This window comes from Neovison vison, chromosome 6 (assembly GCF_020171115.1).
Source record: "Neovison vison isolate M4711 chromosome 6, ASM_NN_V1, whole genome shotgun sequence".
NCBI lineage: Eukaryota > Metazoa > Chordata > Mammalia > Carnivora > Mustelidae > Neogale > Neogale vison.
In genome coordinates, this window is record NC_058096.1 from 169288985 (window position 1) to 169316324 (window position 27340).

The 27340-nt window shown below is 47.5% G+C and overlaps 1 protein-coding gene across 3 annotated transcripts in view; it reads left to right on the forward strand.

Annotated features, from left to right (window-relative positions):
- Positions 1 to 27340, forward strand: part of FGD5 (FYVE, RhoGEF and PH domain containing 5) — a 122253-nt gene that overhangs the window by 73627 nt on the left and 21286 nt on the right. For all 3 annotated transcript variants that reach the window (XM_044252924.1, XM_044252925.1, XM_044252926.1), the window contains exons 6-12: positions 15141 to 15301; positions 15567 to 15723; positions 16348 to 16435; positions 18176 to 18226; positions 18804 to 18862; positions 25187 to 25258; positions 26251 to 26319. In XM_044252924.1, coding sequence (XP_044108859.1) covers positions 15141 to 15301; positions 15567 to 15723; positions 16348 to 16435; positions 18176 to 18226; positions 18804 to 18862; positions 25187 to 25258; positions 26251 to 26319 — 657 coding nt within the window. The remainder of the gene's footprint in view (positions 1 to 15140; positions 15302 to 15566; positions 15724 to 16347; positions 16436 to 18175; positions 18227 to 18803; positions 18863 to 25186; positions 25259 to 26250; positions 26320 to 27340) is intronic.

Sequence of the window (27340 nt, forward strand, 5' to 3'; positions counted from 1 at the left end):
CAGCAACTCTGGGCCTTCCCACTCTTCTTCACATACTACAGATGCATTTCCATTGCATGACTTTTCACACGCTTTTCTGCCGCTGGAATGTCCTACCCCTGATCTTCTCATAACCAGTTCCTCCTTCTCATTCTGCTATCAGCTCAAAGAATTGGTGCCCAGAACTTCGTGGCAGAACAACTATGTTATTATGCTTGCAAATTCTCTGGGCCAGAAGTTTGGACCAGGCAAGGTTGGAAGAGTGTGTCTCTGCTCCCCAGTGTCTGGGGAGGACTTCAAGACCAAAGGAAACTTGATGGCCAGAGGTTAGAATCACCCCAAGTGTCATCTTTCATGGCTGGTGGTTAGTGCTGGCTATTGTCTGGGACCTCATTTGGGCTGTTGACCAGAACACTTACTTGTGGCCTCTCCATGTGGTCTCTCTGCTTGGGCAAGTTTGGGCTTCCTCACAGCATGGTGGCTGCATTCCAAGACTTGGTGTCCCAAGAGAGAGCCAGGAGGAAGTACGTGGCATTTTTATATTCCAGGTTTAAGTCACGTAGCACCACTTATATCATACTCTAGTAGTGGAGAAAGTCACATACGTCTACCCAAGTTCAAGGGGAGGGGATAGTTTCCAGTATCAGTGGGAGAAATACCAAGCTTACATTGCATAATGACCATGTGAGATAGGAGATATTGTTATGAGCCATTTGGGGAAAATATAGTCTGGGTCAACTGGAAATCAATTGGTCAAAGTTCAGTTCAACTCAGTGGCTGTGCTTCTTATATGTTCATTCTGGGACCCAGGCTAAAGGGACAGCAGGCAACCAGGGAAGGCCCTTCCAATGGTGATGGCAGGGAACAAGCAGAAACACCAGAGGTCTTCTGAGATTCAGGCTCATGACTGGCCTATCATCACTTCTGTCCACATCCCATTGGCCGAAGGAAATGCCATGCCCTTGCCCAAAGATGGGGGATAGTGATCTGCTTTCCCTAAGAAGAGGCCATGGCAAGGGTGTGGATGCTGGGGGAGGGTAAGGAACCACAGCTGTGCCTCCTCTTCTGCACCATCTCATACTTCATTTTATTTTCTTCATGGAACCTTTTATATCTAAAATCATCTAATTTATGTATTTGTTTACTTATGTCGTATTTTCATTTTTGTTCAGCTCCAAATACTTTCTAATTCCCCTTGTGATTTCTTCTTTGACCCATGAGTTATTTAAAATTATGTTGTCCCATTTCCAACTATTTGTGAATTTCCCAAATTTTCTCTTACTGCTGATTTTTAATTCTATCCTGGTTGGAGAATGTGCTTTGTGTGGTTTTAAACTTATTGAGATTTGGTTTTGGCCTTCCATATAGTATATCCTGGAGAATATTCCATGTGTGCTTGAAAAATGTGTGTTTTCTGCTCTAGCTGGTGGGTGTCCTATAGATGTCACTTAGGTCAGGCTGATCAGTGGTGCTGTTTGAGTCTTCTATATCCTTGCTGGCTTTCTGTCTCATCCTTCTGTCCCTTACTGGGAGTGGGGTATTGATTACTGAGTTGTCTCTCTCTCACTTCCATTCTGTCCACTTTGCTTCATTTATCTTGGGGCTATTCTCAGGTGCTTATTTACTGTCTTATCTCCCTCGCTAAACTCAGAGTTCGTTGAGGGCAAAGAGCTTGATTGGTCCCATTGCCAGTGTCTTGTGAGGCCTGGTACACCATCAGGGCTCAGTAAATATCTGATGAATGAGTGATGGTGGGGCTAATCCTTCCAGCAGTCTTACCACTTTTTCAGTCAGAAATCTTTCCCAAGCACCTCTAATGTGCTGGCTACTGGGTCCTTGCCCTTCAGGAACTGACAGTCTAGGAAGGAGACAAGCACAAAAGGGACAATATTAGTACAATGATAGGGGTGTACTGAGCCTGAGAAGTTCAGAGGAGGCCCCCGTCCGAGTCTTCTGGAGTCTGGAGAAGGATTCCCAGAGGAAACATGTCTAAGCTGATACCTGAAGGACGGGGAGCAGTCGGCCAGGTGAGGAAGCTTGTACCTGGCAAGAGGGTTTGCATATGCAAAGGTCTGGAATCAGTTAGAAACTGGCATCTTTGGGAGTTGAAAGAAGTGTTGCATGGCTGTGGTGTGTGCATGAATGACAGAGTGGTGAGATGTGAGGGGCAGAGTGGGCAGGGTCCCATGAGTCGTGTTGGGGGTTGGGTTTGATCCACTGAATGTCTGTGGGGAGGCCATTGGGTGATTCCAGCAGAAGGTGACAGTGGACTGGAGTACTGTGGGCAGATTGGAGGGTGATGTGCTTGGTGATTGCTGGCTGTAGGGGGCGGGAGAGGAAGAAAGGGGTCCAGGCTGACCTCAGATATTTGACTTGCTGACTCAACAGAGCAGCAAATGTTGGAAGGGGTCAATCTAGACACAAGGGTGATGAGGAGTTTAGTGTGGGTTCTGTGAAGTGTGAGGGATGGGGGAAGGACATCCCAGTGATTGCTGAGCAGAGGATGTACACCAGAAGTGATTAAGTGTGGAGATATCAACTGAAGGCCCAGAAGTGGCCTGGAGTTCCCTGAGGGAATGTGTGGGATGGGGAGGGGGTTTCAAGCACCGGGGGCCTGGCAGGTCTTCGGTTTTGGGGGGGTGCATGTCATTCATGCACACACCACAGCCATGCAACACTTCTTTTGTTTGTTTGTTGTTTTTTAATTTATTTGAGAGAGAAAGAGAGAGTGCAAGAATGGGAGGAGGAGCAGAGGGAGAAGACCAAGCAGACTCCCCACTGAGCAGGGAGCCCAAGGACAAGAGCGAGGATGATGATGACAACAAGGCAGGGCTCAGTCCCAGGCCCTGCGGCTCCATCGCAGGATGCTGAGATCATGACCTGTGCTGAAGTCAAGCACTTAACAAACCAGCCACCCAGGTGACCCGCCTGGCAGGTTTTTGTGAAAGGGTCAGATGGACTAAGGGAGGAGTATTAGGAGAACACAGTGCAGAAAGGCAGATGAGAAGCTTCTCAGATCCTCCCTGAATCTGTCCCCTGATAGCACCTCCCGCACCCACCTTGCTCTGTGGTGGTAGCTGCCTGAAAGGGCATCAGGAGTGCCCAGGACAGAGCCAGATTTCTCAGACTGCTTGGAGGAACAGGACAACCCTCCCTTAGCACTACATGCATGTTTAATTCAACCGTGGCCTTGGCACTGACAAAACTGGGGCAAGTGCAGGATCTAGAGGGACTCAGTGTCAGATTTATGAGTTTATCTGAATTGGTGCTATCAGTTTGCCTCCGATTACTGTCCCTTCTTTCCCCTCCAAGACAGCTCTGGCTTCTCAGCACAGCCAGTGTCCAGTGTACCTGGACACTGGTGCCGTAGAGGAGGGCGGCATGGGCATCTGTTGACCTTCTGTTGTGTGCTTGACAGTCACATACGTTATGTCTTTTAACTACACGCACTCTTACTCAGTAAAGAGTTCTCAGATGGTTGAATGAGTCCAAAACTGAGTCTCAGAGAAAATGAGTGACTTGCCCAAGGTCACACAGCCGGTAAGAAGTAGGGCCAGGGCCATATGACTCCAGAGTCCTGAGAAGGGGAGGAAACAAACGGAAGTAGAACAGTCTGTTTAGGTTTAGGGAGCATTAGGAGGGGAGAATCAGTGTGAGCAGGAGGAAGGAAGTCAGGGAAGGCTTCCTGGAAGAGAGGATGTTGAGATGGCATTGATGGACAGAAAGTAGGAACAGGCCTTCCAGGGGATAGGAGCAGCAGGAACAAGTGGACAGAGTGGAGGGTTTGGGGGTGTGGGGTTTACAGGAAGTGTGACTAGAAAGCTGGTCTTCAGGGAAAGCCTGAATATCATGCCCCAGGGCCTTTCAAAAGGGAGGTAGAAGAATTTGGGAGCCCTGAGGACTTGAGCAGGGCAGATGCAGTGAAGGAGTTTGGGGGAAGGTTGGTCTGGTGGGTTGGATGGGAGGGGGTGATGCTGGGGGACCAAGAGGTTAATCCAGGCCAAACTCCTAGATGGCCTCAAGCTGGGGAAGTTGTGTGGATCTAGGAAGATTGTGTGTCTGTCTCTTACTTTTATCTTTGTGCCCATGTCCGCAGACAACATTAAGAAGTAAGTTTTAATTGAGTGGGGAGGATCCTGTTTCTGAGTTCTTGCAGGCTCTCCCAGGGCACAATCAATGAACTCATTGATCTTTGTGGACCCAGAGAGAGACAGATTTTGGTTCAGTGTGAGATGTGCTTTCTTCCCATTTGAACTGCCAGGGAGGGGGGGGGTGAGCTCTCCATACTGGGAAGTATGAATGTAGTAGCTCTTGGGGAGTTTTCAGGAAAGGGTTCCTACCCCACGTGTGTGGGGTTCAAGAAATTCAGATCAAGAAAAGGAATTGCTGTGTAACCCTGGAAAGTCTCTCTCCCTTTTAATCCTTCACCCTGAGATGGCCAGTGGGACTCACGTTTTTAGCCATGGAAGCTTGTCTTCAAATGGAATTTTACCTGGAACCCCGATATGAAGACTAGCTAAAAGGAGAGATGCTTTGGTTCAAAGGTGGGTAGAGGCCAAAGTTTGGGCCCTGCCTCCACCTCCCTTAAGGTACCTCTGCCTGCCTCCCTCTGAAGCTCCATGGAGCACAGTGTGAGAAATAGTCGACCAAGAAAGTGGTTTTCCCAATGTAGTCCCTGAACCAGTGGCACCAGCATTATCAGGGAACTTATAAGAAATGCATATTCTTGAGCCCCACCCCACAGCTGTGAGATCAGAAACTCTGGGGGTAGGGCCTGGCCATCTGTGTTTTAATGAACCCTCCAAGTGATGATGATGGGCGGTACCATTTGTGGCCCACAAACAGATGATCCTGTAAGGTCCCTTCAGCACGAGTTCTTTGTGATTCCCTGCCCCTTCAAGACAAGCATCCTCTAGAACACTAGTCCCCAACTCTGGTTGTGCAGATAGCCAGAAGCTTTAAAATAGATGGTTTAAAAACATTCATTCAGCACAGTTATGAACAAAGCTCGGTCAATCTAAGGATGAAACTTAAAAGTGAATGAGACACAGTCTGCTCTCTGCGTAATTGGAGAGAAGATAACAAACATACAGAGTAAGTACATAGCCTGACAATGCAAAATTTTGCAAAGCCATTGCTTTTCAGGTTGGGATACACATAACCCTGCCTGAGGAATGTAGTAGGTGTCCAACAGGACACTTTTCTATGAGTTTCTGCTTTGCTTTAGATATATATTTTTTTTCCAATTTATTTATTTTCAGAAAAACAGTATTCATTATTTTTTCACCACACCCAGTGCTCCATGCAAGCAGTGCCCTCTATAATACCCACCACCTGGTACCCCAACCTCCCACCCCCACGAGATATATATTTTTAAGTAATTAAATCACACTTGGATATATTTTAGAGAATAATGTAAAACGTGCCTTAATTCATAAGCTAAAATATGAGACTTCAGAGACTTTCTGAGATCAGGGTGGTTCCCTTCAGGCTGTGACCCCAGAGTTCTGGAGGCTGTAGACTGACTGCTGAAGTAGCCCAGGAGAGCTTCATGATGGAGGTGGCATTTGAAGCAGCTTTAAAAGATGAACAAGATATGGATTAGATGCCAGAAGCACAGAACAAAGACACAGAGGCTGGAAAAGAGGATTCCTGTAAAGCAGTGGTGCTCAAAGTGTGATCCCATGACCAGCAGCAGCATTACCTGGGACCATGGGAGAAATGAAAATTATCCAGCCCCATCCCCAGCCTCCCAAATGGAAGCTCTGGAGGCAGGCCCAGCAATGGGGGTTTGAATAAGTCCCACAGATGATTGTGAAGCATGCTCATCTTGGAGAAGTCCTGGTATGCATGGTGAGCAGGTGTGGAGGTAGGTTGGACCATGAACTCCAGGCCCAAGACTTTAACTTTAAATGAAGGGCTTGGAAGAGACACGAGGCAGTGGGGAAAAGCAGCCCTTGTCTTCCCTCACCCAGGGACCTCAGAGAGCAGCTTTCTTTTTTAAAAAAATTTTTGTAACTTACATACTGTTACATGCACAAATCTTAAGGGCAGGGCTTAAATTTTTCGTGTGTGTGTGTGTGTGTGTGTGTATGCATGTGCATGTACTTGTAACTACCACTCAGAATATTTTCATCATCCCAGAAGATGCCTCTGTGCCCCTCTCCAGTCCATGTCACCCATCAGAGGTTACCATTATTTTGCTTTCCACCATATTTGATTGGTTTAGCCTGTTGGACCTCATATGAATGGAATCGTGAATTACGTATTCTTTTGTGTCTGGCTTCCTTAGCACAATGCAATACGTGAGATTCATCCGAGTATTCTTCTGTGTGGATATACCACCGTTGGTGTATCCATCCCTTTGTTAATGATCATTTAGCTCGTTTCCAGCTCGGGCTATTATAAAGCTGCTATGAATGTTCTCACACATATCTTGAGGGAACATGAGCAATCATTTCTCCTCAGTATCTACCTAGAATGGAATTATTGGTTATAGAGGAAGCACAGATCCAGCTTTTATTAGGAACTGCCAAATAGGTTTTCAAAGTGGTTGAAGTGATACATACTTCCACCCCCAGCATCTGGGAGTAATGTTCCTCATGCTGCGGATACACTGGTATTGTCAGTCTTCTTACTTGTGGCCACTGAGGGCGGTTTCTCATTGTGGGTTTAGCTTGCATTTCCCCTATGGTCGATGAAATTGCGTATCTTTTCTGTTTATTAGCCATTTGGAAATCCACATTTGAAGTCTTTTGCTTATTTTTTTTAATTGGGCTGTCTGTCTTTTTCTTACAGATCTGTAGGGAATTCCTTAAATATTCTGGACACAAGTCTATTTTCAGATACGTACACTGAACATTCTCCCAATCTGTGGCTTCGCTATTCCATTTTTTTAATAGCTTAGTTCAGATGTAAATCTCGTTCTATACAGTTCAACCATTTAAAGTTAAAATGCAATGGTTTTTAGCATGCTCAGAGCTGTGTAATCATCATGACAGTCAATTTTGACATATTCTCATCACCCCAGAAAGAAAGTGCAGTCCCCTAAGTTGCCGCTCCCCATCAGCCCACCTCAGCCCTAGGCACCCAGCTGTCTAGTTCTGTCTCTGTAGATTTTCCTGTTCTTGACATTTCACATAAACCGTACCCTTTTGTCATCGATGTCTTTCACTAATATAATGTATTCAAGGCCGTCCACATTGTCGTATGTCTCAGTACTTCATCCCTTTCCGTGGCTAACATTCCGTTGTGTGGATAGGCCACATTTTGTCTATCCATTCATCAGCTGTTGGACATTTGAGTGCTTCCCACTTTTTGACTATTCTGAAAATGCTTCTGTGAACATTCATGGATAAATTCTTGTAATGAACATATGTTTTCCATTCTCTTAGGAATACACCTTTAAATGCAATTGCTGGATCATGTGGTAACTTTTTAACCTTTTGAGGAACTGCCAGCTGTTTTCCAAAGTGGCTGCACCATTTTATATTCCCACTAATAGTGTGTGAGTGTTCCAATTTCTCCCACCTCCTTGCAGGACTTGTTTTTATCTGTCTTTTTTTTTTAAGATTTTATTTATTTATTAGAGAGAGGGGGAGAGAGAGCAAGCACAGGCAGACAGAATGGCAGGCAAAGGCAGAGGGAGAAGCAGGCTCCCTGCCAAGCAAGGGGCCCGATGTGGGACTCGATCCCAGGACTCTGGGATCATGACCTGAACCGAAGGCAGCTGCTTAACCAACTGAGCCACCCAGACGTCCCTTATCTGTCTTTTTTGTTATGGCCATCCTGGTGGGTACAAAGTGGGATCTCATTGTGGTTTTGATTTTGCATTTCCCTAATGACTAATGATGTCAGACATCTTTTCATGTGCTTTTTGGTCATCTGTATATTTTCTTTGGAGAAATGCCTTTAAACCCATTGCCCATTTTTTAATGGGTTATCTTTCCATTGTAATTCTGCATACAAGTCCCTTATCAGATCTGTGATTTGCAAATATTTCCTCTCATTCTGTGGGTTGTCTTTTCACTCTCTCAAGAGTGTCCTTTGAAGCATAGAAGTTTTTAATTTTGGTGTAATCTAATTTGTTTTGTTGCTTGTGCTTTTGGTGTCATATCTAAGAAAGCTTTTCTAGTCCCAAATCACAAAGATATATTCCCATATTTTCTTTAAAGAGTTTTATAGTTTTAGCTCTTACATGCAAGTGTTTGATTCTGGGTTAATTTTTATAGATGGTATAAAGAAGGAGTCCAGATTCATCCTTTTGAATATGGATATCCAAATATCTCAGCATCATTTGTTGAAAAGGCTTTTTTTCCCCACTGAATTTGCTTGGCACCCTTGTTAAAAATCACCATAAACATTTCTGGATTTATTTCTGGGTCTTGATCTTTATCTCTGTTCTATGCCAATAGCACGTAGTCTTTTTTTTTTTTTTAAGATTTATTCATTTATTTATTTGAGCTAGAGAGAGAGAGAGAGAGAGCGAGAGCGAGCAGGGGGAGGTCCAGAGGGAGAGAATCTTCAAGCAGACTCCCCATTGAGCAGGGAGCCCAACATGTCGCTCAGTCTCATGACCCATGAGACCCTGACCTGAGCTGAAACCAAGAGTCAGACAGTTAATCAGCAGCTACCTAGGCACCCTGATATCACACAACCTTGATTCCTGTAGCCCTCTAGGAAGTTTTGAAATAAGGAAATGTGAGTCTTCCAACTTTGTTTCTCTTTTCCAAGATAGTTTTGGCTGTTCTGCGTCCCTTGTATCTCCATGATAATTTTAGAATCAGCTTGTCAGCTTATCCTTAAAAAAGGGGGGGCAACTGAGATTTTGATGGGGGTTGAGATGAATCTGTATATCACCTTGGGGAATATTGCCCTGTTAACAGTATTAAGTTGTGAATATGAGACATCTTTCCATTTATATAGGTCTTCTTTAATTTGTTTTTTTTTAGAGAGGGGGTAGGGGCAGAGGGAGAGAATCTTAAATAGGCAGCACCCAGTGCAAAGCCCTATGTGGGGCTGGATCTCATAAGCCTGAGATCATTACCTGAGCCAAAATCAAGAGTCAGGTGCTTAACTGACTGGGCCACCTATTCTTTAATGTCTTTAATTTCTTTCAGCAATGTTCAGTGATACCCATTCTCTAATTTCTTTCAGTGATGTTTTGTTGTTTCCAGAGTACAAGTTGTATGCTTTTGTTAAATTTATTCCTAAGCATTTTATTATTTTTCATCTTACTTTTTCAATGATTTTAAACTTCTGTCTATCTATCTATCTACCTATCTATTTTAAAGATTTATTTTAGTGAGAGAGTGAGCACAGGTAGGAGGGGCAGAGGGAGAAGAAGAGAGAATTTCAAGCAGACCCCACACTGAATGTGGAGCACGGAGCCCAGCACAGGGCTCAATCTCACCACCCTGAGATCATGATTTGAAAATCTGTCCTTCAACTGTGCATCCACTGTGCATCCACCCTGAACTTCTATTTAAAAATAAATTCAATTTTGGGGCACCTGGGTGGCTCAGTGGGTTAAGCCTCTACCTTTGGCTCGGGTCATGATCCCAGCGTCCTGGGATTGAGTCCTGCATCGGGCTCTCTGCTCAGCGGGGAGCCAGCTTCCCTTCCTCTCTCTCTGCCTGCCTCTCTGCCTACTTGTGATCTCTGTCAAGCAAATGAATAAAATCTTTAAAAAATAATAAAAATAAATAAATTCAACTTTACAGAAAAGTGATAAGAATAGCAGTAGTACATAGAACAACCAAATTCCCCTTTTCCATATTCAATCTGTTACTATGAAGTCCAATTTATTTCTTTTTCTGTATGGCTCATACTTTTTATATACAGTTTAAGACGTCTAGGGACCCCTAGGTAGCTCAGTTGTTTAAGCTTCCAGCTCTTGATTTCAACTCGGGTCATGATCTTGTAGTCATGAGATTGAGCCCCACATTGGGCTCTGAGCTGGGCGTGGAGCCTGCTTAAGATTTTCTCTCCCTACCCTTCTGCCCCCGCTTCCTCTTCCTCCCTCTCTTAAGAAAAAAAAAGTCTTTGTGTGCCCTGACACAGAATTGTTTTCAGGGTTCCAAAGTACCCTCCAGTGACTGACCAGGCCAGGTGAAGCCATGTCTCCTAGATAGCTCATGGCCTGCCAGTGCATGTTTGTGATACATGTGGGTCTTGGTTGAGTTTTGTGTGTGTTTGGCCAGATGGGATCCCAGTGAGTGCACTTGACTTTTGGCAGCAACATCAGTGGTTTGACATTCTGACTGCCCACCAATTGTTTAGTTCAGAGAATAGAGATACTGTGCTGTCCAGAAAACTCAGTAGTAGGTTTGGAAAAGAGAAAAAGGGGCCAAGGGACTAAGCCCTGCATAGGAGGTCCCTACTTTCACCATCCCCCTCATAAGCCCAGGACAGGATTCTGAGAACCTGTGAACTCCAGGAAACTTGTCTGGGCTCCAGAGCCAGAGAGGCAGTCCTCACACTCAGGTCTCTCCACCAGGCTGTCTTATGGTCTCTGTGGTTGGATAGAAGCCCTGGCCATTGGAGAACTGAGTTCTCCACCTCCTTGACCTGAGCAAGTCACTTTCCTGTCTGTGCCCATCTGTAAATGTGGAATTGGCATGGAACAAGGGAAAGAGCCAAGACTTTGGAATCAGGTTGACTTTGGCTTGAATCTTGCCATCTTAGTGGCTTTGGGCAATTTATTTAACCCCTCTGGACCTGATTATTTTATTGGCAAAAGGAAATAATACTGCCAAAGTGAAAGGGTTGTTCTGAGGACTAGATGGGAAAGTGACTGTACAGTGTTGAGCTCAGATGGCGCACGATGTTCGGTATATGTTGACTGTTGTGTTGCTCACTTTCCCTGGCCTGGGTGCTGGGGTTACAGCTCCTCAATCTAGGGGAGAAGGAAAACATAAAAATGAATCATCCTAAAACATAGCAGAAGGCAATGTGCACAAACTCTGTGAAGAAGGTATTTATTTGTATCCCCATTTAGCAAAGGAGGAAGTTGAGGTCCACAGAGATAAAGTGACTTGCCCAACGTCACACATACACAACTGTCCAGGTAGACAAGGACTCATTTGTGTTCTCTAGGCATTGGCTTGGAGCCTAGAATCTCTAAGGCTGGAACAGGAGCTCCACAGGGATCTAGGAAGTGAACATGGCGAGAAGGTGGACTAGATGAGGAAATCCTTGAGCCCAGAGGGGGTTTGGACTGGACCCTGCAGGCATTGGGCCATTCAGTTCTTCTTCCTTAGTATCTCTCATCCATCCCCTCTCTCCATCCCCATGGCCACCATTGGGTCTGGGCCTCTCTCCTGGATGACTAGGACAGCCTTCTCACTTGCCTTGCCCTCATTCTGGCCACCTCCAGTTTGTTCTTCCAACAGAGTAAATTTTCTAAGATAGAAATTTGATCCAGTAGTTCCCTGTCACCCCCAATGAAACCAAAGTTCCTTTAAAAGCCTGCAGGGCCCTGTAGGATGGGTTCTCTGTATGATCTTCCAGTGCCATCATATTCTAATCCTCTACATTTCCTGCAAGGTGCACACACACACTGTTCCCAAGACATACTCAGGTTACTTCCTTCTCCACCTCAGGGCCTTTGCACATGCTGTCCCTCTGCCTGAAACACTCCCCTCTTATCTCAGTGGAGGTGTTGCCTTTCTGGCATGCTTTCTGAGAGGTAAGCCAGGTCTCCCTTGTGGCCAGCTATGGCTCCTATGCTTTTCTCCATCACAGCACTTACACCTCTGAGTAGAAATTGTGGTTTTAATCCTCTTTTTCTCTAGATTGCAAACTCTTTGAGGGCAGAATAGCATTTCCTGCTTTCACTCTTTCCTCAGGGCTTCGTGCAGAATAGGCAGTCAGAATATATGTTGAATGAATAAGGGGATAAAAGCCGGGTATCTCCTACCTCCTTTCTTCTTCCATCTGAGAGACCCTGGGTGCAATAATGGCCAGAACTATTGAGACAGCAGAAACCTTTCAGGGAGTGATGGATGGTGTGGCTGGCACTTGGCACTGCCAGCCAATGCATGAGTTTTAAGAACGGATGTTTGTGGCGAGTCCAATTATGCTCTGGTTTTTGAAATGAGTCATGTTGATGATGGCCATACTGCCCGTTGGGACTGAGTCAATTTATTGAGAATTAATTACAGATGAGAAACTAGCTTGCAGAGCAGCTAATATTTCAGTTCCCTGGGGTCCAATGCACATGCAGCCATCAATCTTGTCTTTGCTTGTCCTTCCTTCTCTCCCTCGCCTTCACCCTCTTTCCCTTTATGTGCTGGTCTGGGCGGCAGAGTGACCGAATTATGATCTTGGCTTCCCTGTGGCTCACTCTCCTTTCCGTTAATTAAAGGTCTTTCAGTCAGTCAGTCGTCAGTGAGTACTATAAAACTCCTCTGTGTCACATGCTCTGTTGGACTTTAGAAACACAGCAGGAAACAAAACAGATGTGACCCTGCTCTGAAGATGTCATAACTACAATATAATCACAACTGCCATGGGGACAGCACTTCACAGTTTACAAAGCAGTTTTAAACGTCAGGATGAGGGACGCCTGGGTGGCTCAGTTGGTTAAGCAGCTGCCTTCAGCTCGGGTCATGATCCCAGCGTCCTGGGATCGAGTCCCACATCGGGCTCCTTGCTCGGCAGGGAGCCTGCTTCTCCCTCTGCCTCTGCCTGCCTCTCTGTCTGCCTGTGCTCTAGAATCTTTAAAAAAAAAAAAAAAAAAAAAACACGTCAGGATGAGCCTCTCAGCAGCCTTGTGCTGTGCTTAGTGGTATTGTTATCCCCATTTTACAGGTGAGGAAACGGAGGCTCATGTAGGTGACAGCTTATCCACAGTCATCAACTGCTCTTCTGGTGTATCTGAGCTTGAACCTGGTGCAGAGCCAATAACAATGTGTTGAAAGTCCTGTCAACCAGCTGCCCAATCAAGAGGGATTACTGTCTACATCAGGATGTTTTCTTTCTTTCTCTGGGATGCCAAGGCTGAGAAGAACCTGCAGAGCTGGAGGCTGGGTCCTAACCATGGAGACTCATAAGGAAGAGTGGGAGGGTCCTCCTGCCCTGTGTCAGCAGAGAAACCCACACTCCAGGTTCAGAACATCCCCAGTGTCCCAGAGCCAGCTGTGGGCGGAAATAAGAACTAAACACCACCTCCCCCTACTTGCCTCTCACTTGTAGATGACACTTTCTCCACCCTCTGAAACATGCTTTCAGGAAGGGCTCTGATAGCTTAGGTGCAATGGGATTTGGTTTCTAATTACAGCTCTAGCATGTGGCATCCACTTAAGGACAATCATGCCTTCAGCTAAAGAGTCTCTTCATTAGTTCAAGACTCAGCCCCAAGTTTCTGACCTCAGTGATGGGACTAGAGGTGTCCTGAGACCTTCAAATTACACTTGACTGGGGCTGATGAGGACCGGCCTCAGGAAAAGCCAGCTCATCCTCCCTCCTTGGGACCACAGGCCAGGGTGAGCCGTCCTCTCCTAATCTTTCCCCCCAGTTCCCGGCAGAGCAGGTTGCAGCAGCAGGAGGTCAGCTTCAGACAGGATGAGGTGTTCAGGAAGTAGAGACCTTTGTAACCCCCACATCTGGTGTCCTCTGTCTGACGGCAGCCTCATTACAGATACTGGAGGAGGGGAGGGCGCAGGAGAATGTGCTGCCTCTCCCATTCTCTGTCCTGCTCTCTCCATCAGTCCCTCCTCCCCTATCTCTCTCCCCTCCATCGTTCTCTCTCTCTTTCTCTCTGCTTTCTCATTTTTCTTTCTCTTTCCCCTTGTCCCTCTCTCTGACCCTGACCTACCTCCCTGCCTTTTTTTCCTAGCCTTCCCCTTCTCTTGCATTCCTTTACTGTGAGAGAACATCAGTAGGACTTCCTGGAGGAGGGGCTGCTCATCCTCTCTGGCATTTTCCCCTTTCAGATCTCAATGTAAAGAGACTATTCTATCAATGAAAATCGTTCAGCAGTGGAATTAACTGTCTTGCTTGGTAGTGAGTTCTCCATCAGGGAGGCAATCAAACAAGGCAGTGTGGTCATCTTTCCTAAATATTATAAAGGTGATTTGACCTTTATTTGGACTGGACCACCTGATGGTAAAGTTTTTCTGATGCTAAAGTTTTTCCTGATGAGCACTGCTCCACAATTTGAGGTGGTTTCAGTATATTCCTTATATTTAAAACTGCAGAGCTCTGGTTCATGCAAGAGCAGGTGTATTTAAAGATAAAAACTTGTTCTTGTGAGAAAAATGTTTTGCATTTGTTATCATTTTAATGTTCATTCAATTTAGATGAATTTTTCAGTAATTAATCATAATACAAAAATTTTAGAAAACAGGGAAGAAAAAAATCATTCCTAATCTTAGAGCCCTGATATAACTACTATTTACATTTTGATTGATTTCCTTTTAGCTTTTTCCTTTGTTTCTGTTTTACAGAACTGTGTTAAGGTAGAAAGATAACTTTGTATCCCTTCTTGATTTCTGGCTCTAGGACATGAAAATCTGTACATAGTCACCATCTGTATCATTTTCAGTGACTGCTTAACACACCATAGAGGAGTTGCCTGTGATTTCTTTAGCCTTTGTTTTATTTTTATTTATTTATTTTGTTTATCTATTATTTAAGATTTTTATCTATTTATTTTGACAGACAGAGATCACAGGTAGGCAGAGGGAGAGGAAGGGAAGCAGGCTCCGCGCTGAGCAGAGAGCCCAATGCGGGGCTCAATCCCAGGATCCTGGGATCATGACCTGAGCCGAAGGCAGAGGCTTTTAACCCACTAAGCCACCCAGGCACCCTTAGCCTTTGTTTTAAAAGCAACAGTGCATGAACCTTTTCAAAGATGGATAATGGTAGAGCACTTTATATTACTTCAAAGAGAGGATTACCTGAAGAGCATGACCCAAGTTCAGGAATGAACATGCTTAACACCCTCCACTGTAGCAGGCGTTGTATTGGGTGCTTTTGGGGCACGAGTTATCTGTGATCACCAGGTGTGTGTTATCACCCCTGTTTTACAGGTGAGAATGCTGGGGTCTGAAATGCTGGCCAAAAGTCCTATACTATCTGTGTAGGTCAGGGGAATCTCCCAGGGAGGACTTGTGCTCAGTCCTGTGAGCTGTGGTAACAAGCCTTTGGTGTTTTAGGATTTCCATGGAGCTGTCATGAGGGCCTTGGATGAAACAGACCAGGAGGGCAAGGACACGCTGGCCAGGGAGGAGCTAAGGCGCGGCCTGAGTGAACTCCCAGCCATCCGAGACCTTCATCAGGGGATCCTGGAGGAGCTGGGGGAGAGGCTGTTGCACTGGTGAGCTGTCCATGGACTCCTGCCCCTACTTCCCTCCATTGCACTGGGCGAGGGGCTCTTAAAACCCAGCAGGTGAAATGGTGTCTCCATTTGACCGATGCAGAAAGTGAGACACAGGTGTTCATTCTCTTGCCTAAAGTAAAACGAGCACAAGAGGGTCAAGCTGGGGTTGCCACCCAGTAATGTGACTCCAGCGCTCACTAGTGAACACTGTGCTGGTCAAAAGGCTGAGTTCTCGCTGTCCCGTCCCCCTCCCTGGCTGCAGGGAGGGCCAGCAGAAGGTGGCTGACGTCTTCCTGGTCCGGGAGCAGGATTTTGACCACCATGCCACTCACATCCTGCAGTTCGACAGGTATCTGAGTCTGCTCAGTGAGAACTGCCTGCATTCTCCCCGGCTGGCAGCTGCTGTCCGTGAGTTCGAGGTGGGTCCCTTGGTCCTATAAGAACCTGCCCTAAGGATACAGGGTGGGGTGGGCATGGAAGGGCTCATTGTAAATCAGTAGGGCTTCTTGGTAGGTCTGAGGCCAGAGGGGAAGACCTGGCTGGGGGAGGAGAGGGTGACCCAGTAGGAGGGAAGACCTAGAACCAAGAACATTCCCTCATGGATGATCGATGACAACTCTTTGAGCCCCCAGCCTGGTGAGGGTTTTAGTGACCATTCTCCTGTCCCAGTAGAAAAGCATAAAGCAAGCAAGGGCCGCAGCCACTGGAGTGACCAACAATGGACCAACAAACTGGGTATCCAGTTACTAGACAGAAAAATGGGGGCTTTTCCCCTTTTACTAATATTAGATGCAAAGCAGGGATTAGTAGATCCATGTTACTGAATGTAGCACTGACTGTGAGCTTGAAGGAAGGAACTGTCACAGCATGGTTGTGCTAATCTGGGAGGCCTTCCTGGAGGAGGGGATCCTAGTTTTATAGAAGCAGCTCAGTGTGACAAGGAAAATGTGTGGATGGAACAGTGTATGAAGGATGCCGTGAGCCTGGTGCCTTGAGACAGAGGTCTCTGATGGAGTTTTGTCCTTCTTATCTCTTGGGAGCAGCAGAGTCAGCAAGGAGGTGGCCAGAATGTGAAGCACCGGCTGCTGCGGGTGGTTCAGCGCCTCTTCCAGTACCAAGTGCTCCTTACAGGTGGGCCCCACAGGAGGTCAGGGTGCACTGAGGTGTTGTCGGGGGGAAGCACTTGAGAAGGGGTGCTGGTGATGGTGGCCAACTGTGTGATGACAACCTCCCTTCCCACCATGGGGGTGGGGAGGGTAGGGGGAGGACTACTCTCAGTTCCTGGCACCTGCTTCTCCAGACATGCTAGACTCTGCCCCCACCTTCCCTCCAGCTGAGCTTTGGACCCCCTGCTGCCAATATGGAAACCTCACTTCAGTGGCCACCTTCTGTGTCTTACTTCAGCCTCCCCCATCCTAAAACAAAGAAACTCGTCCCTTCCCCCATTCTGCATTTCCTCGGTGGGTGTCTTGTTTCCCTAAAGCTGTTCTTATCACCAAGCCCTTCTTATGGCCCAATCAGTGGATATTTTCCACTTTGAACCTGCTGCAGCCATCTCTGTGGCTTAACCATTGACCACTTTCTGCTTTTCAGCCCTCTCATTCTGAGGCTTCTGTGATATACTTACTCTTTCCCCCTGCCTCCCTGAGACCTCTCTACTGCCCTTCTCCATCTGTATTGACAACCTCCCTACGTCAACTCTTTCATTAATGTTAGTGTTTCTTGGGGCTCAGTGCTAGGTTCTCTTCCCTTCCTTGCTGTATTACAAACTCTCCACAGGGAGTCATCCCCTCCCTCCCTCTCCACCTGCCAGAAACACCACACCTCTCTCCTGAGCTCCAGACTCATTTACCCAGCTTACTCCCAAATGGACAAAGACACCACACCTGGGGAACTGCTGTCCCAGTAAGAGACACCCACACATAGAGATATGCGTGTAATTCCAGGTAGTGACCAAGGCCATAAGGAAAGTATATTACGGCCAACAGACATGGAATTTGTTCATCTAATTCAGCGAATGTTTATTGAGCGTCTACTGTGTACAAGGTTTCGTGCTAGATGCTAGAGATACAGCAGTGAATTAAACAGCCAAAACTCTGTGACACTGTGGAGTTTATACTTTAACAAACTAACAAGGAAATAAAGATATGTCAGTGATAAGAACTCTGAAGAAAATAAAGCGGGCTGAGGGGATGGGGCGTAATCGGGCTCTGAATTAGATACAGCACTCAGGAAGGACCTCTCTGAGGAGGTAACACTCCATAGAGATCTCTGCCAAGTGAGGACATGAAGATCTGAGAAAGGGCGTACTAGTAGAGGGAGTAGTGAGTGCAAGGGCCTGAGAGTATTATCAGGCTTGGCGTGTTCAAGCAATAGTAAGAGTGCCAGCATTGCCAGAATGAGTGAGTGACATGGAGAGGTCACTAGAGAGAGGCCAGCCCATGTAGAGCTTTTGGGTATAAATGTTTTAAAGGTTTAATATATCACACTCCAGTGTGTTGATGGTCACATCTGTTCCCCCAGTAGACAGTGTGCTTCTCAAGAGGCAGGGATTTACCTTGTCTGTGTCCATATGCCAAAGGCATACCACAGTGCCCGGCACGCAGCAAGCACTCAATGGAGACTTGTTGAATAAGTGAATGACTAGCAGTGCTGGCAGTGATGCTGGTGATGATTCAGGAGACTGTTTTGTTCTAGTGTGGTGGTGTGGAGGGCTAACAGGGGTGAGAGGGTGGATACCCCATTCTTCTGGCACTTTTCCTCCAAGTCTGGAAGGGGGGCTCCTGCTGTGGACAGGAGGGACTGGCCTCCCAGGGGCAAACTAACCCTGGCTCTTGTTCCCCTTGAAGACTTTTTTTTTTTCCCTTGCAGACTATTTAAACAACCTTAGTCCGGACTCAGCTGAGTACGATAACACGCAGGGTAAGTGCAGCATGAACCTGGAGGATGAGGACATGTTCCTCTTTAGGTCCCTGTTCTCCCAGCTCTGGTGCAGGATATAGCCGCAGTGGGCAGGAAACCTCTGGGGCTTCTGAGATGATTCCTCCTCACCTCAGGCCAGGCATCCCTGGGATGGGCTCTCATCCAGTCAAAGAAGTGGGCAGTAATCAGGATTTGGTGCTAGGAGGTAGTGTCAGGTCTCAAAAAGTCACCGTAGTGTCCCTATTTCCTCCCAGTTCTATGTGACTGTCCATGCATATGAACTACCAGGGAAGTCCCTATTTTAACATATTCAGTTTACAGCCAAGGGAACTAAGGTATAAAATGGTCAAATCACTGTCAAGGACACTTGGGCAGTAGCAGCACAACAAGGGTGGGGCCTGTAACCTGATCCAGCTGTGGGAAAACTTGGTGCCATCCACAGACAAGCCCCTGCAATGGCAGTGATCTTGGGGAGTGGGTGGGAGAGAGGAGAGGACAGACAAGAGGCGAGGATGGTGGCTCCTGGACTGGCCCTCCTCTACAGAAGGCCTGCTCTCTTCTCTGCTTCCCTCCACAGGTGCACTGACTCTCATCTCCAAAGTCACAGACCGTGCCAACGACAGCATGGAGCAGGGGGTAAGTCTGTTTCCTGTGCTCCTTCTCTGGGATTCAGGTCTAGGACTCCCTCTAGGCTGCCCAGGTCTGCCTTGTGATACTCCACTTCTGGGGGTGCTACAGGCAGCCATCTGCTGGGACCTGTCAAAGAGTTCTTGGCCCTCGGCTTCTGGCCCTGACACTTGCTGTGTGACCTCAGGTACTGTGTATTCCTGTTTGGGTCTCTGGTTCACCATTACAGTAGTGAGGGGGCTACAGACTTGTACAGATCTGGTGAGTAATGTCCTGATTGTGGTCTGAGACCCTTTGCTTCAGCACCTGGAGTGCCTTGTAAGTTACAGATTCCTAGGCACTCCTTAGAATATCTTTGGGGCAGGTCCAGGGATATACATTTTTAACAAATACCCCAGGTAGATATTTTGCTCACAAAAGTTTGAAAACCACTTGTCCACAAGAATATGTGAGCTCTTAGTGCACGCCTGGTTCTGCTAGAGTGTACCTGGAATTTAGTAAATAGTTTTCTGCCAAGGCTGGCCAACTTTATCCCACGTCCCAACTCTATTCGAGTGGTATGTTGATTACTTGTGTCCCATATTTTCTGCTCCACTAAGATGAGACTAGAGCTTTGTGTTGAGAAGTATCCTGAGGCTGAGTCCTAGCTCAGGGGGAAGGAGTGTGATGGTCAGTTAGTGATATGCTCCACAGGCAGAGGTGGGAGTGATGGTGCTATGCCTGCCGAGTCCTTCCTCAGCTCTGCTATGGCAAATACACAGAGCATCGTTTTAGTGAGTCATCCACAGGTAGAAGAAGAGGAGAGTCACATCTATGGGACACCTACTCCATGTCAGTCTTGTGTTGGGGACTGGTGATACAGAGTTAAGACATGAATCCCAGCACAGAGGATATCACAGTGTATGGAGGAGTAAACATGTGGACACGATAAGCATCATAAGGGAGAGAGAAAATGCTACATGGTTCAGAGAAGGAAGCCATCCCTGCCATCCGGGGCTGTGAGAAGAGATGATGTGGAAGGTGCCCCCATAGGGAGGACACATGCCTCAAAAGCAGAGAGAGGAAAGTTGTGCCCGGAAAGGGGCCTAGCCTGGGCAGAGGCATGGAGAGTGAGAAGCATAGGTCACATCAGAGACCAGAGAGCAACCCACCATAGGTGGAAGATGGCAGCAGGGTAGATGAGGTAGGACAAGAGTCTGAAGAGATGGTGTGCTGAGTGTGGAGGCGAAAGGCAGCTGGATGTGAAAATCGGTACATCAGATATGTCATCATCATCGAGACGTCTGCCCTCCAGCTCTAGGGTCCATGAGCTCCTTGGTGCATGTTGTTTTGGCATCCTGCACATACGTAAGGTTTCCTTCAGTGTAGCCACAGACAGGAATGCTTTGGCGTCCGTTGCCCCGTTGTGACGGACATAGCAGCAGATGGTCTAGCTTCTCTGCATCTCGCTTAGCCAGGGATGCCTCTGTTTCCTAAAAGGAAGACTGGGCCAGGAAGGGCCTTGTCTTCCCTCCTGCAGGTGGCACCCTCCTGCAGAAGGAACTGGAGGCGCTGCAGCCAGAGCCCCCGCAGTGCCTTCCCCCAGCTTTCTTGAAGACTGGGGTTAGGTGCTGTGCCTGGCACAGGCTGGCTTCTGTCTCTCCAGCTGCCTGGGGATACCACACTGGGCCTGCTCTGCATTAGCAGCCCCTGTTGCACACTTCCTGGGATCAGGCTAGGACTCTGCTTGGGCCATAGACAGGTGGGCCCTGCCCAATGCCAGAGCAGAGCTCAGTGGCTTGAGAGGCTAAAGGACAGGCTGGGGCTCTGCCTCTCCCACCCCATGGCCACTACCCACCTCAGGCCTCATCACCTCCAACCCTGCCATTTCATTCAGAGTGATCCTGTTAAAATATGTCTGGTGGTGCCATTCCCCCATTTTATAAAGCCTTCTGCGTCTCCACATTGCCTTCAGTAGAATCTGGGAAGTACTTATTGGTTGTAAGAACCAGGGAAGGTTTCCTGGAGGCGGTAGCATTCACGTGGGTTTTATGCTCACATCAAACCATTGCTGTAACTCCCCACAAAGGTAGCTAAGTTGGAGATACATTTTCTAGGACGAGCCACATCCCACCACCCTAAAATGGGGCCCAGTACCCACCTGATACCAGGTCTGAAATGCCACTGATAAGCTCACTAGGACAGAGTACTGACAACCAAGCCAAACTATAAATCCATTTAGCAGCCTGTTAGCAGAAAACTGTTAGGTGATGGGAGAGGCTTTGGGAAGTGTGACTCTAAGAGCAGTGGCCCAGGTGACCCCTCCCCTGCCATGATCCTCATATTTTGGTGGAGGACAAGGGAGTAATGGGAGCAGTAAGGAAGACGGGATGGGAAAGTTTTAGAAGGGGGAGAAGTCATCCTCACCAGCTTTTCAAGAAAGGCTGTGGCAAATTCCTGTGTAGCATCCTTCTCCTGGTGACCACGGCTGCCTCTGTTAGCAGGGGATCGTGCCCTGTGTTCTCTAATCCTCAGGGGAACTATTATCAGCCCAGTGTCACAAGCAAGGAAACTGAGGCCTGGAGAGACAGGTTGCTTCCTCACGATCCCTCGGGTCTCAGCGTGGGAGCTGGGTTTGAACGGGAGCCTTTCTTAGCCACCAGCCTAACATGCCTGCACGCATCACTTACATGTTCAGACCTGCAACCTCACACATATTCTTGCATGAAAACATATCCACCTCTCCATGCACATGGTCCTGCTCCTTTCAGTGACACACAGAGATGTACACAAGGACTGTTTCTCTCTTTCCCACATCGGGTCTGTCTTTTCTTCACCCAGCCCTGAGGAATGTCATGAAATGTAGGCCTGGAGGTTTAGAGTTGGCTCCAGGTTTGTGAGCACTGGGAACTCCTTCAGGAACTGGTCACAGGTTGCATCAGAGAGTGGAGGCACTTTGCTTCTAACTGCAGTCACTCAGACCAGGCCTCAGATTCCCAGAAGGAAAATCCCACATCTGCTTGCAAGTTCAGGCTTTCGAGGTTTTAGATCAAATTAGCCATTGACTGTCCTCTTCCTCATAGCATGAAAGTAAACTGTCTCCTTTTAGAACAGAGTGAGGGGACAGGTGTATGTCTGGGCTCTCTGATTTTCACTGTCATTTTTTAAAATAGACTTTAAAAAAATTTTGTATTGAAGTACAATACACATAACATAAAATGGACCATCTTAGCCATTTCTTTTTTTTTTTTAAAGATTGTATTTATTTATTTGACAGATAGAGACCACAAGCAGGCAGAGAGGCAGGCAGAGAGAGAGAGGAGGAAGCAGGCTCCCCGCTGAGCAGAGAGCCCAATGCGGGCTCGATCCCAGGACCCTGAGATCATGACCCGAGCTGAAGGCAGATGCTTTAATCCACTGAGCCACCCAGGTGCCCCCCCACCTTAGCCATTTCTAAGTGCACTATTCATCAGCAAGAAGCACATTGACATTGTTGTGTGACCATCACCACCATCTGCCTTTAGAACTTCCGCAACGGCTCCAACTGAAACTGTCCTGACTAAACATTGAGCCCTTCCCCCAGCCCCTGGCAACCACCATCTTACTCTCTGAACAGATTTTATTTCTTAGAACAATCGCCATTACTCTTAAGTCCCTGTCTGATGGTTCTAATATTTGTGTCCCCTCTCCTTCTTGTTTCGTTGAATGCTTTATTTCTTGAAAACGAGTTGGGCTTCGTTCTTGCTTTTTATATTTCTCATAATGTTTGATCGAACGCTGACATTATGTGTTGGAAGAATTGTTGAGACTGGGGGAGTATCTACCACAGCAGTGGGAGTGCCTGCATTTTGATTGTGCCATTCACGTAAGGGGTGGGAGTTGGGTTTGGGTTCTGTTACTGCTCTGTCACCTTCAGAGCCCCACAGACGTCACACTCATCCAGAGGGGGCTGCTATTACCTGGCACTGTTTGTGCGGCCTGAGATGCCAGAGAACTTTTCTTACTTTTCTTCTCTACCTGTAGCTTTTAGCAACCCCTGCACCACAGAAGGGGCCTCTCTCCAAGCTCTTGCGCCTTCTCAGAGGGAGACTGCTGTTTCTGTTGTGCAGCACTGCACTCCCAAGTCTCTGCTCTCTGGGACAAGCCTTGGTCTTAGGCAGGGCCTGCTAGCCAGGCTTTCTCTGCCGTGCTGCCCCTCCTCTGCATGGTAGCCAAACACGGCTATGGCTGTGGCAGGGCTTGGGTAGGTTTCTGCTTTGTATTCATGCACAATCCTGGGCCCAAGGGGGTACCTCCTTCTCCTCAGGGAAGACGGCTTTTACTTCTGCCCTTTTCCCAGGAGCAGTAAGTGGCACTTGGCCTGTCCTCTGGGAGTGGATTTCTTGGCCTCTCCCAGGGGCTGAGGGTTTTATACAAGAGAGGGGGCTGGGATTTTATGCCAGTCCCCTAGTGGCATCCTGCATGCCTTCACCACCAAGGGGGCTCCTTTCTGGCCGCCTGCCCTGCCCCTAGTCTTCCTTGTGAGCACCTGGCAGGAACTGCTAGAAAAGGGTTCGCAAGTGACTGCAGATGTGCCTGGTGTCTGGGGCTCTCTGTTATTCTAAACTGTCCCACCAGCCCACACCTGACCTTTCAGAATCCATTAACATTTTAGCTGCTTTCTTCTCATCCTCCTTTATGCTGGCCACCTCTTCCTCCTGTGTGTTGGCAACAGTGCATGTGTCTTACATCGCTGTGAAGGGGCTTGTCAATCTTTGGGATTCAGGTCCATTGGTGGCCTTGGGACTTCAGCTCACTATCAGATGTAAGAAGAGCCAGGGCTCTGTAGATTAGCCTTTTCTTATTATCAGGCTAGGGACACTGTTCTCTTGCAGCATTCTACATCACGAGTGGAAATGGAACAATTGCTACACATTTCTTTTTTTATTAATTTATTTATTTTCAGCATAACAGTATTCATTATTTTTTCACCACACCCAGTGCCCCATGCAATCCGTGCCCTATATAATACCCACCACCTGGTACCCCAACCTCCCACCCCCCCACCACTTCAAACCCCTCAGATTGTTTTTCAGAGTCCATAGTTTCTCATGATTCACCTCCCCTTCCAATTTACCCCAACTCCCTTCTCCTCTCTAACACCCCTTGTCCTCCATGCTATTTGTTATGCTCCACAAATAAGTGAAACCATATGATAATTGACTCTCTCTGCTTGACTTATTTCACTCAGCATAATCTCTTCCAGTCCCGGCCATGTTGCTACAAAAGTTGGGTATTCATCCTTTCTGATGGAAGCATAATACTCCATAGTGTATATGGACCACATCTTCCTTATCTATTCGTCCATTGAAGGGCATCTTGGTTCTTTCCATAGTTTGGCAACAGTGGCCATTGCTGCTATAAACATTGGGGTACAGATGGCCCTTCTTTTCACGACATCTATATCTTTGGGGTAAATACCCAGGAGTGCAATTGCAGGGTCATAGGGAAGTTCTATTTTTAATTTCTTGAGGAATCTCCACACTGTTCTCCAAAGAGGATGCACCAACCTGCATTCCCACCAACAGTGTAAGAGGGTTCCCCTTTCTCCACATCCCCTCCAACACATGTTGTTTCCTGTCTTGTTATGTGTAGCATTTTGTGCCCCAAACTATGGACAGGGTAAAAGGATCTTCAAGGCAATTTTCCTACATAAAATTTTCACCTTGTTAATTGACATGCAGCCTGGCCCTGCATAAGGCTCAGGGGGCACCCACCCCATGGGTTAGATGCTCATGATTTCTAGTATAATGGTGTGCTGTACAGAGGGAAGGGAGGCATGTCCCTGCATATTGTGGATAACCCAGGGAGGGCCAACAGTTCCCAGACACACTTATTTTTCTTCAAGGAGCACAGATGTGTTTCTTCCCCTAGTGGAACATTTTCTGGATTACTCTCCCTCAGAGGCCCCACCCCAGGCTGTAAGCCCAGAGAGACAGTCTGGTCTGGAGTCTGGATGCTCCAGGCCTTATGGGGTATGCAGATGTAGAGTAGGAGCCCTGGCCTGGAGATATATATCGATATCAGATAGTACAGCAAGGGCAAGTGACTTTGCCCATGGCCTGCAGAAGATGGCAACATCGGATCCAGGCCCAGAGGGTCTAGCATGAGGATAGGCAGGCCACGTGCTGGGCATCCTGCAGACCCACGCCCGGGTCCTGAACCTGCCACTGACAGGAGGTCACATTTTGGGCAAGGCCCTTTTGGGTTCTGTTTTCCTCCTCTGAAGTAGAAGCAATGCCACTCCTAACAGAGGGAATAAGACCCCTTGAAGGGGTCCTGACCATCTCTCCCTTGCTCTCCTCCCATCCATAGGAAAACCTGCAGAAGTTGGTCCACATTGAGCACAGTGTTCGGGGCCAAGGGGATCTCCTCCAGCCAGGAAGGGTGAGTGCCACCGCCGCCATGGGCAGGGACAGAGGGCGGCCTGGTAGGCAGGCTGCTGGGTGAGGCTCTGATAAGACCCATTGTTCAACTGGGCTGGTCCCAGACAGGCCTGGCTGCAGGTGCTGTTTACCCGTGGAGGGAGGGAGGGAGGGCAGGGCCCGGGCTCTGCTAGGCTCACAAGGCCCATGGGCCGCCTCCCCCCCTGGGGTTTTCCACTTTCAGGACCTTTAAAGAAACAGTGCCATTTGGGTTCAGTGTCCCTGTGGTTCTTTTCACCTCTGAGAAGAGATGCCGAGTATTTTTAGTTTAGCCCAGCATTGCTGGGAAATCAGGAAAACCATCTCTCAAGAACCCCAACAAAGCATCTTAAAATAATAACATTTTTCAAGAGACAAATTTACCCACTTCTAAGCTTCCAAATGGAAAACATAAAACTCAGCTCAAAAATAATAAAGTGTGTTGGTTACCTGCTATGGTCCATTTGCTCAGAATTAGCAGTCATAACACTGGTCTGAGATTGTGTAAAATCACATTTGGTGTTTTGGCCCTGGGTCATCAGGTTAGTAAGTATTTGTTAAACATCTATTTTATTTATTTTTAAGTAATACCCTCCAGAATCACGGAGCCTGTAGCAACTGTTCACAGGTCCTCAACTGTTTTAGCAAATTTTCAGAGGCTCCATTCTGAAGGTCTCCTCATGGCAGCAAATCAGGGAAAGAGTCCCTGTCTGGATCACTTGGAAGCCAGCACAGTGTCTGGGGCTTGGGATAAGCCAGGGTGGGATGCTCCTAAGACGCAGAGCTGCCTGTCTCCAGTGCTGTTGGGGCAAACACATGCATCTCCCCAATGCTGGGAATTCACTCAGGAGCCATTCTGTGGCACTTTGGGAAGCATCGTAACTTGGGTTTCCCATTCAAGGCCTTTCCCCCACCCTTCCTTAGGATAGCAGCAGGCATTAGCCTGACTCCCCAGGTCTGCTTCTCTACCCACAGGAGTTTCTGAAGGAGGGGACCCTGATGAAAGTAACAGGGAAAAGCAGACGCCCTCGGCACCTGTTCCTGGTAAGTACCTGGCCCCCAGCCCAGCCCCCGGACTGTCCAGTTCCGTGATGCTTTCTAGGGTCCTAACTCAGAGACCACTGGAAGGGTGGGGTGGGTGCTAGAACAGAGCCAAATACTGAGGATGAGGAGCATTCTACAGAGGTGAGCTTTCCAGGGAGCTGAGGGCTTAACTCCTCCCAAGCAAAACCCTGTGAGTGATTTTAAATGGAATTTTGCCGAAACTGAATTACCTGTGTCCTCATCTGACACATCCTACCACTGGGAAGTTCTTACCCTAGAAATAACTGTTCAGCTGCCTTCTCTAACGCCTGAGAAAACTGAGATCTAAAAGGAGAGTTTCCTTGGCTGCGTCTCCCAGTAGGTTGGTGGCAGAGGCCCAGAAGGGAACCAGGGTTGTGACCCCAGTCTAGCATCCCTACTGTGCATAAGACAGAGTACAGTGTAACATTTCTGTTACTCTACAGCCACATTCTAGAGTACCAGGGAATGTCCAGGCCTGTCGCTTGGTAACATCAGCCTCTGTGGCTGTGGGGCTACAAGCAGCAATTTGCCCCAGTCCTACACCTTCAAGTTATTTCTCCTTTTAAGTTCTCCTACCTGCTGTGTATAATTTTCTCTCTGTTTTTCACTATTTTAGCTTTCATTTTTTTAAAAAGTTACTGTCAGTCATGGCCGCCCCAACAGTCTCCTTACACTTTGTTAGAATTGTGTGCAAAGTAACAGTAAACAGGCTCCAAGTGTCAAAGAACCTGCTTTAGATATTTAGTGAGCACCTCTGGTGTGCTGGACCCTGGAAACAAGGAGATAAAAACCTCATGCTGTACGCTCAACCTTCAGTGTCTAATGTAGATCCGAGTTACGAGAAGAGTGTGAATAGAATCTCAGGGCTCCAGGAGCAGAGTCAGGGGGAAGCCGTCCTTTGTTCCATAGTCTAAAAATTTGTCTAAAAATTTGAAAACTCGGGGCACCTGGGTGGCTCAGTGGGTTAAGCCTCTGCCTTCAGCTCAGGTCATGATCTCAG